This window comes from Typopeltis vanoorti, chromosome 15 (genome assembly GCF_054136105.1).
Source record: "Typopeltis vanoorti isolate ZY-2024b chromosome 15, IOZ_Tvanoo_1.0, whole genome shotgun sequence".
In the NCBI taxonomy this organism is placed as follows: Eukaryota; Metazoa; Arthropoda; class Arachnida; order Uropygi; family Thelyphonidae; genus Typopeltis; species Typopeltis vanoorti.
Genome location: NC_143563.1, coordinates 34,925,768 through 34,938,652, shown reverse-complemented (window position 1 = coordinate 34,938,652; position 12,885 = coordinate 34,925,768). Strand labels below are relative to the sequence as shown.

At 34.3% G+C, this 12,885-nt stretch overlaps 1 protein-coding gene across 2 annotated transcripts in view; it reads right to left on the bottom strand.

Moving 5' to 3' along the window:
* The window catches only part of LOC150098597 (aspartate dehydrogenase domain-containing protein-like), a 117,946-nt gene that overhangs the window by 72,375 nt on the left and 32,686 nt on the right, over positions 1-12,885 (bottom strand). Inside the window, exons 1-2 of one of the 2 annotated variants that reach the window (XM_090404795.1) lie at positions 4,518-4,630; positions 560-780 (exon numbers count right to left, since the gene is read on the bottom strand). In XM_090404795.1, coding sequence (XP_090260921.1) covers positions 560-780; positions 4,518-4,581 — 285 coding nt within the window. In that variant the 5' untranslated portion in view covers positions 4,582-4,630. Of the gene's footprint in view, positions 1-559; positions 781-4,517; positions 4,631-12,885 lie in introns of those variants that run through there. The other variant, XM_090404796.1, reaches the window with a different exon arrangement.

Sequence of the window (12,885 nt, the reverse complement as noted above, 5' to 3'; positions counted from 1 at the left end):
CATTTTAATGATACTAATGAGACTGTCTTACTATGAGGAGAGGGGGTAGAAAAAATTTTTGTGGATACATTTTGTCAATTAAAAAAAAACAATTGAAATCAAAAATAAAAAATACCAAAATATTCTATCTAGTCAGGGCAGAGTATTACTTTTTATTACTTTGTGATGTTTTCCAAATGTGTCTATGTAAATAGTCAAACTGAAATGAAAATTGAAATGATTTTACAAATTTTTATTAGTTTTATAAATTTTATAAATTAAAATTTTATAAATTTTACAAAGTTTTATAAATTTGAAAATATTAAATTTCAATAAAATCCATCCAATCAGACATAAGAAACAACATGCACACAGACCAACATTGTCAAAATCAATCTGATAAATTTTTATGCAAAACACACCGAATACCTAAAAACAGGAACTTTCAGAGCATCATATGACAGTGTTGAGTCTCTATATGTTAAACAATTCATATTTATCTGTTTTTAGACAATGAATACAAACCTTTTGATGAGCATCTGCTACTAAGACTTGAATTTAATTACTTCCTCTCACTTACCATGTAATCTGCATGCTTTAGAAACAACCTGCCATACAGCTGAGTAATTGAAGGATGAGCAACTTCAACCACAAGGTCAGGACTCTTTAAATGAAATTCTGTTAAATCTTTCAAGATGTATTGTGGGGAAACTTTACCATCTAAAGATGACTGAGTCCTGTTCCAAACAAAGGCCAGTTCTAAACTACTGCTGGCTAGGACAGCAGACATTAAGTGCTGACCTGAAAATAAGTTAGAAATTAATATTTTTATTGCTATTAAGAGGCCTTGATAACATCATAGAAAATCATTAAGAATATATTAAGTGTTGTCCTTGCCATTCTTTAAACATATTCAGTTATTTCACACTTATCACATAACCTCTGGGTAACAATATATATATGATATTCACTGATCACTATCCACATATGAATTCCACTTCAAATTCTTATATCATGGAAATATGACTATGTCTAACCCATTACAAAGGAGATAAAACTCAGCCATCATTGTGCTTGAAAATAATGAAACAGTCAAAACCAATCAACTGCTTAACTGCCTGGAGGTTTAGCAATTAATCAGCAACCACCAATATGGATTTTACTACTTTAGAGACAAAAAAAAAAAAAAAATACCTTGCAAACATCAGTCACCTTTAGACATATCATGGAATGGCTCGAAGAAACAGGTTTGCTCTTCACGTTTCCAAAGTATTGAGCTTGACAAACTCCTGCTTACCAAATTTACCACCTTATGGTAAATCACCATCTTATTGCAGTCACCTTCCCAAATTCATCTCTAGTTATCCACTACATATTATACTGGATGGCTTGCTGATTAATAGCACACTCCATTCCTCTTTTTCATTTGACAAATCCTGCAGTGCTCAAATCTTCCCGGAAACGAACAAATAAATTCTGAAATTGTATCCTGGATCCGATTATATCACTGTAATTTTTGATTAAAATTTACGAAAATATACCTAAAATAGTTCTTCTTTATTTTTTAATGTATCATAAATCAACTTATGATTAATTGTTGAGTTCCATGTAAAAAAAATTTGTATAAGCAGGACTAATCCGTAGGTAACATTATACCGTAAAGCGGTTTTCATTTCCTGTTCATTTTATTCACACTTTATTAAAAAAAAAACTTTTTCGGAAAGGCGCCAAACATTAATCCCACACACAAGAAAAAAACTAGGCACCAGTGCTGACCATGAACATGATAAAATGTGTAAAACATAAGCAACTACTAGTTGCTTGTGTCTTACAAGTTTAAGGGAAAATGGAGGAACAGTGTTATAGCACTCATAAAACCTTTATGTTACTACTGTTCCATAAAAACATTTGGGATAGTGCACCAAAAACCTCCTTAAAAGGAAAATGCTAACCAGAAGAAGGCACTCCAGTGAACTGATGACCACTTTCTCTCATAAACTCACTCCAGTCATTTTTTCATTGCCATTCTATTTCTGTGCTTCTGTAGTGTAAATCCAAGTGTAAAATGCATTATGAGATACTTTTTCATTTCTTCAACCTTGGTATCACTTGTGGGTCTGGCTCCCGCTGATGAGACCTCAATAAAGGTTGAAACTGGTCCGGATAGTGTCTTCCCATAATGCATTTCATTATACATGTCTGTAAGGATATGTGCATTGCATTAAGGGATACTAAGGCAATTGATGGGAAGTCATTATCCTCTATATAAAAGTAGCCCAGTCGTAAAGTTACTTCACACACAAACTTTGTTTGCTTACGCTTGGATAAAGGATAAAACCAAGAATATAATTTCCTGGCATCTTTAATTTACCGTGAACATGACTGAGTGAAAAAGCTATCTCTAATCCAGAGTATTTTAATAATAAGGTGTGACACCTTTTGACTACTTGTAGATGGAAATATCACTTCTGCATTACTTCAATTGGTATCATTTCTGGTTCTGGCTCCCACTTTTGAGACATAAATAAAATATCTTCTGGATCTGGCTCCTACTGATTACATTTATTAATGCTTGTCATTGGGTTTGCTATTTCTTGGGGAGTGGAGAGGTTCTACTTAGTGGTGGACTTTTGCCCTCACTTTGTTGAGCCACTGCTGAGTTTCCTGTACTGGAGTGATTCAGGTTAGGAGTAATGAGTTCAGTAGTGATCCTTTAGGATCATTCAATAAGATTCGGAGCAATCTTGTAGATCACTCAGAGTTTTTTTCAGAGAGGAATCACTGCACTTAAACATACCTCAATAAAGGTTAAAACCAGTCTGGGGTAGTGGCCTTTCCTATAATGCATAGCATTATACATGTGTCTATGAAGATATGTACTTTGCATTATGGGATACTAAGGCAATTGATGTGAAGTCATTAACCTCTATATACAAGTAGTCCAGTTGTGAAGTTACTTCGCACACAAACTTTGTTTGCTTACACTTGGATAAAGAATGAAACCAAGAATATAATTTCTTGGCATCTTTAATTTATAGTATAACCAAGTAAAAAAAACTTTCAATGTCCAGCTTCAAACCTAACAAACCAAGTTTTCATCCCAATGTTTCATTCCCTCTATCTTTGTTTTTTGTAATTATCTTCCTCACACCATTTTATCCAATTTATTATTATTATTATTCCAAGACCCCATGGAGTCAAAGACTCATCTAGGACTCTCAGATTTTGGATAGTGTTTAAGGTTAGAGTTTATTCAGGTTGGGGCTATTATCCCCTAGTTCTCCAGAAAGAAAATCAAAAGGAAGATAGATCAAATTTGTCTCATCATCTTATCCAAAAGTCAAGGATATCAAAACTTTAATCATTTCACACCCTTTGTTCCACTGAAATTTTTTGTGGAGGACACAAAAACTTTTATGTGTCCTCCATAAAGGTTTTTCAATTCATCATCCTGCACAGGAGTTTAAGAGGTTATGGCCTATTTTAATTTGGGAAAACAGGGTCAAGTTTTGTTTGATTGAAAAACACTATATTACACTCTGTTTATTGTAACCTCATGTTTCTGTTTTGTGGAAGAAATAAACATGGACTGATAATAATTAAATTTTATTTTAATTATGAAGCCACAGGCATATAGACAGGAATATACGCATTACAAATACGACTGAATATTAAATGGCATAATCCTATTGCTCTAATCAGTGATCCTTGATGGACACAGTAAACAGATTTTGGGTAGTGTTTATTTAGGTTGGAGGGATTCCCCCTAACCTAAATAAATATGATTACCTCAGACTACAAAAAAAATCTGAGCCACTACCTTTGTTTGTTTGTCTGGTCAATTTGCTTGTTTAGCAGTATGAAAAAACCCACTACCTCTGTATGAGACCATCAGTTCAATAATCAAGAGCTTACTCATTACTAGCCCATAGAGGGCACAACCATAACCTACAATTACGATTGTAGGTTATGACGACAATGATTTTTTTTTTTTTTTTTGAGAAGCTGCTTGCTTATTCATGTTATTATCTTTATGCCAAAAATTTACGTACTGACAAAAGTAAAACACTGGCTTAATAGTTAAATAAAATGTAATTAATATCTGTAGACATGTTTTTTTTTTTTTTTTTTTTTTCATTTAACAAAAGCACAAGTGAAAATCAGGGTCTAAGTTTTCGCAAGATTATTGTAACTTCCATTTGTCGATTTTACAAAAGGTAAATATTTAAGTTATATCTGTTTAACACTTTCATTATAAATAACTTCTAACGTTTAATCTCACTCCACACGATATAATAAAATAGCCTAAGTTTATATGAACCATATCCGCTTTTGCAAATACTACATGTAAGAAATTTAGAACTTTATTAAACTATTTTTAATCCAGTTATCATAACACTCGCAAACACATTCATTTGCCCGGTTCAAAAAAAGGGATTAACATTTTATATTGTATTTATAGAAGTGTAACGCCTGAATATTTTTTGATGGAAAAAAAAAAAAAAAGTATGTAGTTACGCCTTACTTGACCTACTAACCCAAGTGTCCAAAGCCAACGATACCAACTCGCCGCTTTCTTAGCTCGTCAGACCGGTCTCCCATGTTTTAGTTATCAACAGGGAAAAACACTCCACTAACCCACAACGACTGCTATGCAACTTGTAGGTACAAAGGTTAGGGAGCATCGCTGTTATCATGATGCGCCTAATATAAAAACAAGTCCATAGTCATGAAGCATTAAATAAATATTTGCGATCTACTCTTTCGTTCTTAGCATACTATTTCGTTCGGCTTTTTCTCAGTATTCTTGAGCAATATTAACAACTCATAGCTATCTTTGCAAGAAGAGAAACATTCCTGTTTTAAACAAACAAACAAAAAATCCTTATAAAACTAAGAACACATTCGATTCGCCAGTGAGAAAGAATACAGTTAGTTTCTATGATTAAAGTTCTCTCTTTGTAAATGTCTAGATCAGAGATCTGACATTTCCGGGTCAACACTTTCTTAACGTTCTACACCCCCCCAAGATTCGAAACTAGAAGTCTTCCCCTCCCTAACGGTTAACACAAAAACGATAAGCGGCGACTATTCCACTATAAATACGTCTTTAAAAATGAATTTATATAGTTTAGTACGTTTTACGCTTATGCTTTTCATTGTTACAAAAATATACAGTATTATTGGGTTTTTAAAAGGAACAAAAAAAATCATAAGTTTCCATCCTTATGATTTCTCAGAGCTCCTTGACGTAATGGATTTAAAATATCACATTCATCAGGTGGTCATTCCAAATACACTAAGTAACTTAATGTGTGTGTATGTATATGGGTAGACTTGGAATCATTATTATTATTATTATTATTATTTCGGGCGACTCCAGGAGTCCTTAGACTCATCGAGGGAGGCCCTAAACATCATGTCCACACAACTATGCGATTACATTCTCACAGTATCTATCATACCTTGCCTTGAACTCGTTCACCGTCATAGCACCCACAACAGACTTTGGCAGCTTATTCCACTCATTTACCACTCTAAAAGTAAAGAACCCAGCTCTAACACCCCTGCTAACCACACTCTTGCCCAGCTTCCATAGGTGTCCCCTAGTTCTCCCACCACCGGTCCTGATCTCAAAAATATCCTCTGAATTAATCCTATAGAATCCCTTTAGCAATTTGAATGTCTCAATCATATCTCCCCTCCTCCGCCTATCAACTAGTTTCTGCAACCCACAAATCTTCAACCTGTTCTCATATGGTTCATTCCATAGACCTGTTATCATCTTTGTCACTCGCCTCTGGATCCTCTCCACCTCCTCCCCATCAAGAAGGAACCGAGGTGACCAAATCTGGGCACAGTAGTCGAGATGAGGTCTTATCAAGGCTCGGTACGGAGGTAAATCATTACTATCGATATATCCTACATTAATCATGAGTGTCGCTGACTCACAGGATATATACTACACGAGCTTCTGAGCCAAATCAGACGCAATAGTTCTTATTCTCATATCCTGCTATTATTAAATGAAACACATGTCATAAACAGTTGACACAACGGTAATGAAGGTTGCCGCTTTCGACAACAAAAAGATACAACAGGTGGCGCCACTAGTTTCTTCTATTATTGAAAAGTTCGGTTTCTTTTTGGACAGAGGATGTATAACAGGCAGGTTCTGCCTGGGATTAGAACACACAAGAGTTATGTTCTTGTATTTTTCTGTGTCAAGCACTACTAAAAAGGGATAATTCATGAATTACTCTAAACCGTTACCATAATTAGAGCGCATAATTTCATATTATGGTGTTTTAAAAGAGAGCTTTCAAAGGGATTATTATTTCTTGGACCAACTAGACGAAATCCCTCATGACACCGAAAGCTGACTGAACAATATAATTATTTAGAATAATAATAATATAAAGGATTAAAAATGAATTTACTCGAAACTGTGGATAAGGGTTAAGTTACCGGTTATAGATTGTGACTAAGAGAGCTTAGCGGATAGGCATAGAACAAGTGACATAACAGAAACGTTGGTGAGAGAATTGTGCTCGATTTTAAAAGAAAGGATTAATCATATAGTGGTGAGAATGAATGGAAAGGAATGAGAGGGTTGAGAGCAGAGGATGTGTGGAATGCAGTACCACCGATGGAAGTCCTATAAAGTGCACAAGAGAATGAAAAGGTCGATTTTTACGTATTCTCTGGCAAACACAGAGAATACTGTGTCATAGTATGTGACCGGCATATTTTAAACGAGATATGCCGGTTGAACAGGACCTTCTACGATAAGTTTTTTCCATAATGTATAAAAATGTATAATAATGTATAACAATAGCTTAAAATGTCTTGAATTTATAGCCTTTGCTTTTAAACAAAAATTTGAACGAAAGGCGTTGGGTTCGAATTAGTAAATATGAAATTCCTGTACATATCTCAGACATTTTTTTTTAGTTGAATTCATTGCGTTTGGAAATACACTAATAAATAATTTCTTCCTCTCACATTCTTCCAGCATGACATCATAAGACATGGAAAGGAGGCCATGAGTGTAATCCTTTATAATTGAAATTGGGAGGATCCCTACTCATACCGATAGATCTCGTGAGCCCTACTTTGATGTCGATGGAAATTTTAGCTAGAGTAGTGCTGCCATCTAGAAGCCTTGACAAGAAACAATCTAATTTAGTATTTTCACATAATTCGTTGCAATCATTTTAATTACTTTTTTTTAAAAAAAAAACCTTATCCTAGTAAACTTCATTATTATTGACCATTTCATCAACACACAGTCTGGATTCAGTCTTACAGGGCAGTAATGCTGCTAGAGGCGTAATTTCCATACTATTAACAAAAAATAATAATAATAATTTTTTTTAATAGTATGGTTTTTAATCCTAATAACAATATATATATATATATATATATATATGTATGTATGTAGAAAGTATTTTACCTTGGGTATAATAAATGTTAAAGATACCAAGCTATTTTAAACCTGGTTTTACTCCATTTCCCAAGTAAGCAAACAGACAAACAAGTCACGTTTGCGCCTGCAAGTGTTGCAAGTCTAGTTGATCCTGCACGTAGTGTGTTCATATTTTTTATACTGACTGAAATCCGAGAATTAGACAAACGATTAATTTATTTAACACACAACATGTTTCGTCGGAAAACCGACTTCTTCAGGCGTGAGAATATTGAAAGCAAAATAATTTGTTTTTCATATATATATATATATATATATATATATATATAGCTGCATCGCTGGGAAATCCATTCCATTCTTCATAAAAAAAAAAATCCATCGCTTCGTTTTGTTTCCGACAACACTCTTGTTCATCTGAAAGAGGTGACAGCCTGTTCCCCCTCCTCTTCTTAGCTCATATAAAATATCTCCTCTTTACTTTATATAATTCACTCATCAACTTATGCCTATAGCATGTCTCCCTTTCAACTATCTCACAAACTCTACACCACCCACATTTCCTCAATCTATCATTGTCGTCTACTTTCAATAAGGATATTATTACGGTTACGTGCCTCTGACCTAACCCGCTGTGTTCCAGTCTCCCAGAAATCCAGGTGACCAAATCAGATGAAGCCTAACTAAAATGTCTGACGTCCGATGACGCCTTGTACAAAATGTTATGAAAACAGTTTTACCCCCAAATGTGAAGTTTTCCCTGAACTCCGCCTTCTTGTCGCATGTCGAGAGAGATTTTGCACACCACCTCCGAGAAATGACAAGCTTTTAAGGAAAAAAAAAAGCTACCATGTTTCTTTCTTTTTTTTTTTTAACGTGGCCGCTTGATTCCTATGTTGAAAAAAAAAAAAAAGACGTCATTTTTCCCATGGCGATTCATATTCACTCAATAATTCGGTGCTAGTTAACTAATTGCCTGTATTTAACCACGATTCCGGAAATGCCAACTGATTTGTAATTTATTGCTTTAGTTTTGGCACCTGACTTGTGCAACGACAAATTTTTAGCTTCTTTTTTCTTCTGTCATCAATTTTATCTTCTGTAATCAGTACTGTCTTCTCTTAAATAACAAATGGAATCGAATAAGATATCGCATATAAAAAATGGAAATAGTTTGATAACATCTTTAAACAAGGTAAAGATATTAGCGTTTTTTCGTAACCAGATAGGTATCTCTTCTAGAACCGTTTATCCATCCACTTTCATTCTCGAATTTATTCTCTTCCCTTCAACAAATAGTTCTTTAGTTGATCATTTTTCATCCGGCGTTCTTACGATCAATAACCAAGCCATTTCATCACTGTATTGTCTCGGATCAGCAAAGTTCATCTATAGTAATTTTTTTTTATTATTATTTTATTTTATTTTAGGACCACATAACTAAGAGTTCCTAGGATAGCTTTTAGCTTTCTTTATTTCAGTTCGTATTCTGTTTCGGTACTAAATGAACAAGGACCTGAAACTCTAAAACTTGAAGAGGCGAGACGAGAAAAGAAACGGAATGTTATTAATGAATGAACGAATGACTTCATTTTAACTCTGTTGTAAATTTATTATTGTGCTGGTTGTTAAAATTCCTCTTCGGTTGTATGAAAGACAGCGCCACCAAAAATATTCATTTATTTTAAATACGCTTCTTCTGTTATTTATTTGTTTCAAAAATTAACTTTCATATAGCTTATCAACAATGCAGTTATCAGAAATGTGAAATGCGCTTACATTCCACTTCCCATGATCCACTAAAATAAAATAAAATAAACAATCCTCTCTTGAATCTGAAATTAAAAAGGTACACCGGTTTACCGTTGTCCCATCGTACTGTGATATGTGTAATTATCGAATGGCGAAGTCCATGAATAATACAACTTAGGTAAAGTTGTTTGAAATGGCGGCCGAAGCAACGAAGTGTCCGTACAACGAAGTCTGAGTCCAGTATGTTATGTCTGTTAATTGCGTGTGTTCTTCTGACAGGTTTGTCTGTTTTACAAGATTAAAAAACTCGAGTTTCGAGGAGAAAAACCCTGTAGTTGAAAAGCCTTTTACTTCGCGGCCTAGGGGAGATTCGAACTAAATCTTTTCAATCAAAAGCACATAATACCGATTGAGAAACATTCTCCAAAACGTTGCCACCTTCTGCTGGACTATGAGATTCCTTTTCTTAGCTTTTCTCCTAACTCCATCTATCGTCCACACGAAATAGCAGGAAACAAGATTGAACTCTTTTTTTTTTAAGTCAGTCTTCAATAGGTCCAATGATATTGTAAACTGTAGGCGTTCTCATCAATGGCTAGGCGTAAACATGGTTACATTGACTAAGCCCATTCTTCGGAGGTCCATAGGAGTGCGATCTGAGAAACACCACCACCATTCGTCCCTCGTTAAATTTCATGGTCAGCCGTTCCAGTTTTTCGTTCTATGGGACAACCTGCACTCCCCACGAACATCGACGAAGCAGGAACACATATATTTTGTCCGGTTACTGCTGTTTTTGTCCAGTATCCTTCCATTCTTGGAATATTTTAACTATATCACTTCGCGAATAGCTATAGTATTGACAGCGTGCATCCTTCAACCGGTGCCCTCCAATCATTCTATGGTCCTCCAATTATTCAATCATTCAAAGTCCATCAGATCACATTCTTTACCCCATGTCGATGCATAACTTCGAATGATCAGCACCTCACACATTTCCAGTATCAGTGATACGAGTGCCATCTGATGGTGTGGAATGGCCGATTGTGAAATAATGGAGGTAGTCATAAGATTTTGACTGGACTGTGCATAGTTATTATTGTACTATAGTATTATGAAAATGAAATGAATATTTGTGGGATTAAATACGTATGTTAAGCCCCAATATTTATATGTTCAGAAAACGGTCATATTTAAAGCAACTAATTTACGGAATGAATATACTAGATTATGAGTTGCTGTACTTGGAGGTTTATTTTTGAATTCTGAAATTGTAAGAAAGAAACTCCCGAAAACCGCATTGTTGATATTCCTACCAAAAATTAAAATTTTGGATACCACAAAATCAATGTTAACAACAAATATAGTTGGCTTCTTAATACAAGAACATTTTAATCTTGTGTCCAAGAATTTGGATGCAACATATGGTAACATGAAGATTCTGATATTTTTTTTTTTTTAGCAAAGAAGTATTTACCGATGGATCTGCTTGTTTAGAAGACAGAAATTATTTGTGGAGTCATGAGAAGACTTGGTTTAACCGAGACAAAGAAAAAAAAAATCTGCTAATTATGATGTACAAGTTCTAGGACCGGTTCTATGGTTGCAGAGATGACTGACCCGTAGTTTAAATGGAATAACGCAGTGTAATTAAAAGAGATCAATGTCATACATAGCAATTATTTTGTTATGAGTACGTTGTCACGACAGCAATTATTTCTTATGAGAGGACACCAATTATTTTGTTACGTAGTAACACCAATATTATGTACTGACTCAATGATATTTCTATACTGAATAACAGTATTTTATGATATGACCATCTAATGGATTTTTCCAAGACATTAGGTTTTTATGTCGTGATTTATTTAAACACCCTAGTTTATTGTGAGAGAGAAAAATGAAGAAACAACGCGCATATAGGTAAGTAATAATAAGTAATATAATAATTCATAAACATAAGATATAAGAAGAAATATCGATGCAACGATATAAATATGAACATGGGATAATTTTGAGTATAACTATTCTCTTTGTACTACATCAGTAATTCTTTATAATAATAATAAATCAGTATTAAAACATATATCTTCCATTTTGCTAATGAACATTAATCTTGTGAGTATTTAGTTGTCTCCATTTTTTATCAGCGACATGACATTCACATTCATGTTAAGGACGTGAGGAACCTTGAACTTTACTGAAAGTGAGTTAACCAATCTCATGCCGAGGTGGCATGATTTTCCTCCAACAAAACAGACAAATCGGTCGGCGAACACACATACATACACTTATGATATATTGGCTTCATCATCTTGCCTTCTTCAGTTGTAATTCCAACTAGCATTTCCATTTCCACTGCAATATGAATCGATACAATAACATCGTTTTACCAATTTAAGTGTTATAATGCTATGATTGTTATCATATACTCTTTATTGTGACATTCCTCTTTTCGATATCGTTAAACCTTGCGGTCGTACTTTCTTATATATGTAGTTATATTATTTGTGAAATGAAGTATGAATAAACATAGATCTCTAATAAATATCTACTTAAGATATAATATTTCAAACAGTAAATAACGTTCTTTTAATTAATCGTGGTCATTTTATTGATGCATTATAATTGCAAATTCTTTTAATCTTTGCTGACCATTAATCGCATTTATGGCTCTACTGACATCTCCTTAGCTCAGCCAATTGTTTACTTTCCATATTTAAATCACAAAATGCACGATATACGTAACTATCCAGTCAGGACGTGTACATTTTCAGAGACACGTAACTATGATAATGATTTGAGGATTTGCCAGAATCATAGAATAGTTCCAAAGACTCTTCTGCGACGATACTTAGCTTTGAATGGATCATCAATTAGCAGGCTGTCCTTCCCTGTACCGTTTGTTCTCTCTCTCTGGAAAGAACAAATGACCTTATTATCTCGTCTGACAAATGATCTAGTTAAGTATCTCACGATAAAATCCGTTTAAATCAGTATAAAATCCAACCAGCCTTTATAACGCATATCATACCTTGTATGTGTCAGCGGGCATTTATGTTGAGGGGTTATTATATTTAATGACTAAAGCAATAAGAGAACACTAGGCTCACAAAAGTCACTGGCAGCCGCGAATTTGAGACTTTTCACGTAGCACAGATTTCGAATCATACGAAATCAATATCAGCAGTCATAATTACAGTATAGTTTTAGATAGGGTTTTCGGAAACTTTTTAGGAATATAAATAACAAAAATAAAATAATTTTAAAATGTTTTCCTTCTGTTTCGACATTTGTATAAAATGCCTGTTTTGTCCATTCGAAAAAATGTCATCTCAAATTGAGAGACAGTCGATTTGTTTAATTGTTGCTACCACAGACAACCTTTCCCCAATAGTTTACAATTAATTTGGCTTTAACTAATAATAAATCTATGCAAGATGTAGGAAAAGTGAGGAACAAAGGCAACGAGACCAGCAGTATAGTGGTCTGTTAATTGCTTGTGTTCAGGCAATTTTTTTGTTTTGCAAGGTGAAAAATGCGAGTTTCCAGAGGAAAATCTGTTAACCTCCTTATCAAACTAGTTAAATCAAATCGAAGAGCGAATGTCACGTGGTTCTTGCGATTGCACTACGAACTGCAATCGCACGAAGGATACATGCATCCTTCCGGGGCAAGGATACATGTATGTGTTTTACTATCAGCTCAGCATATTACATCTATCGTAT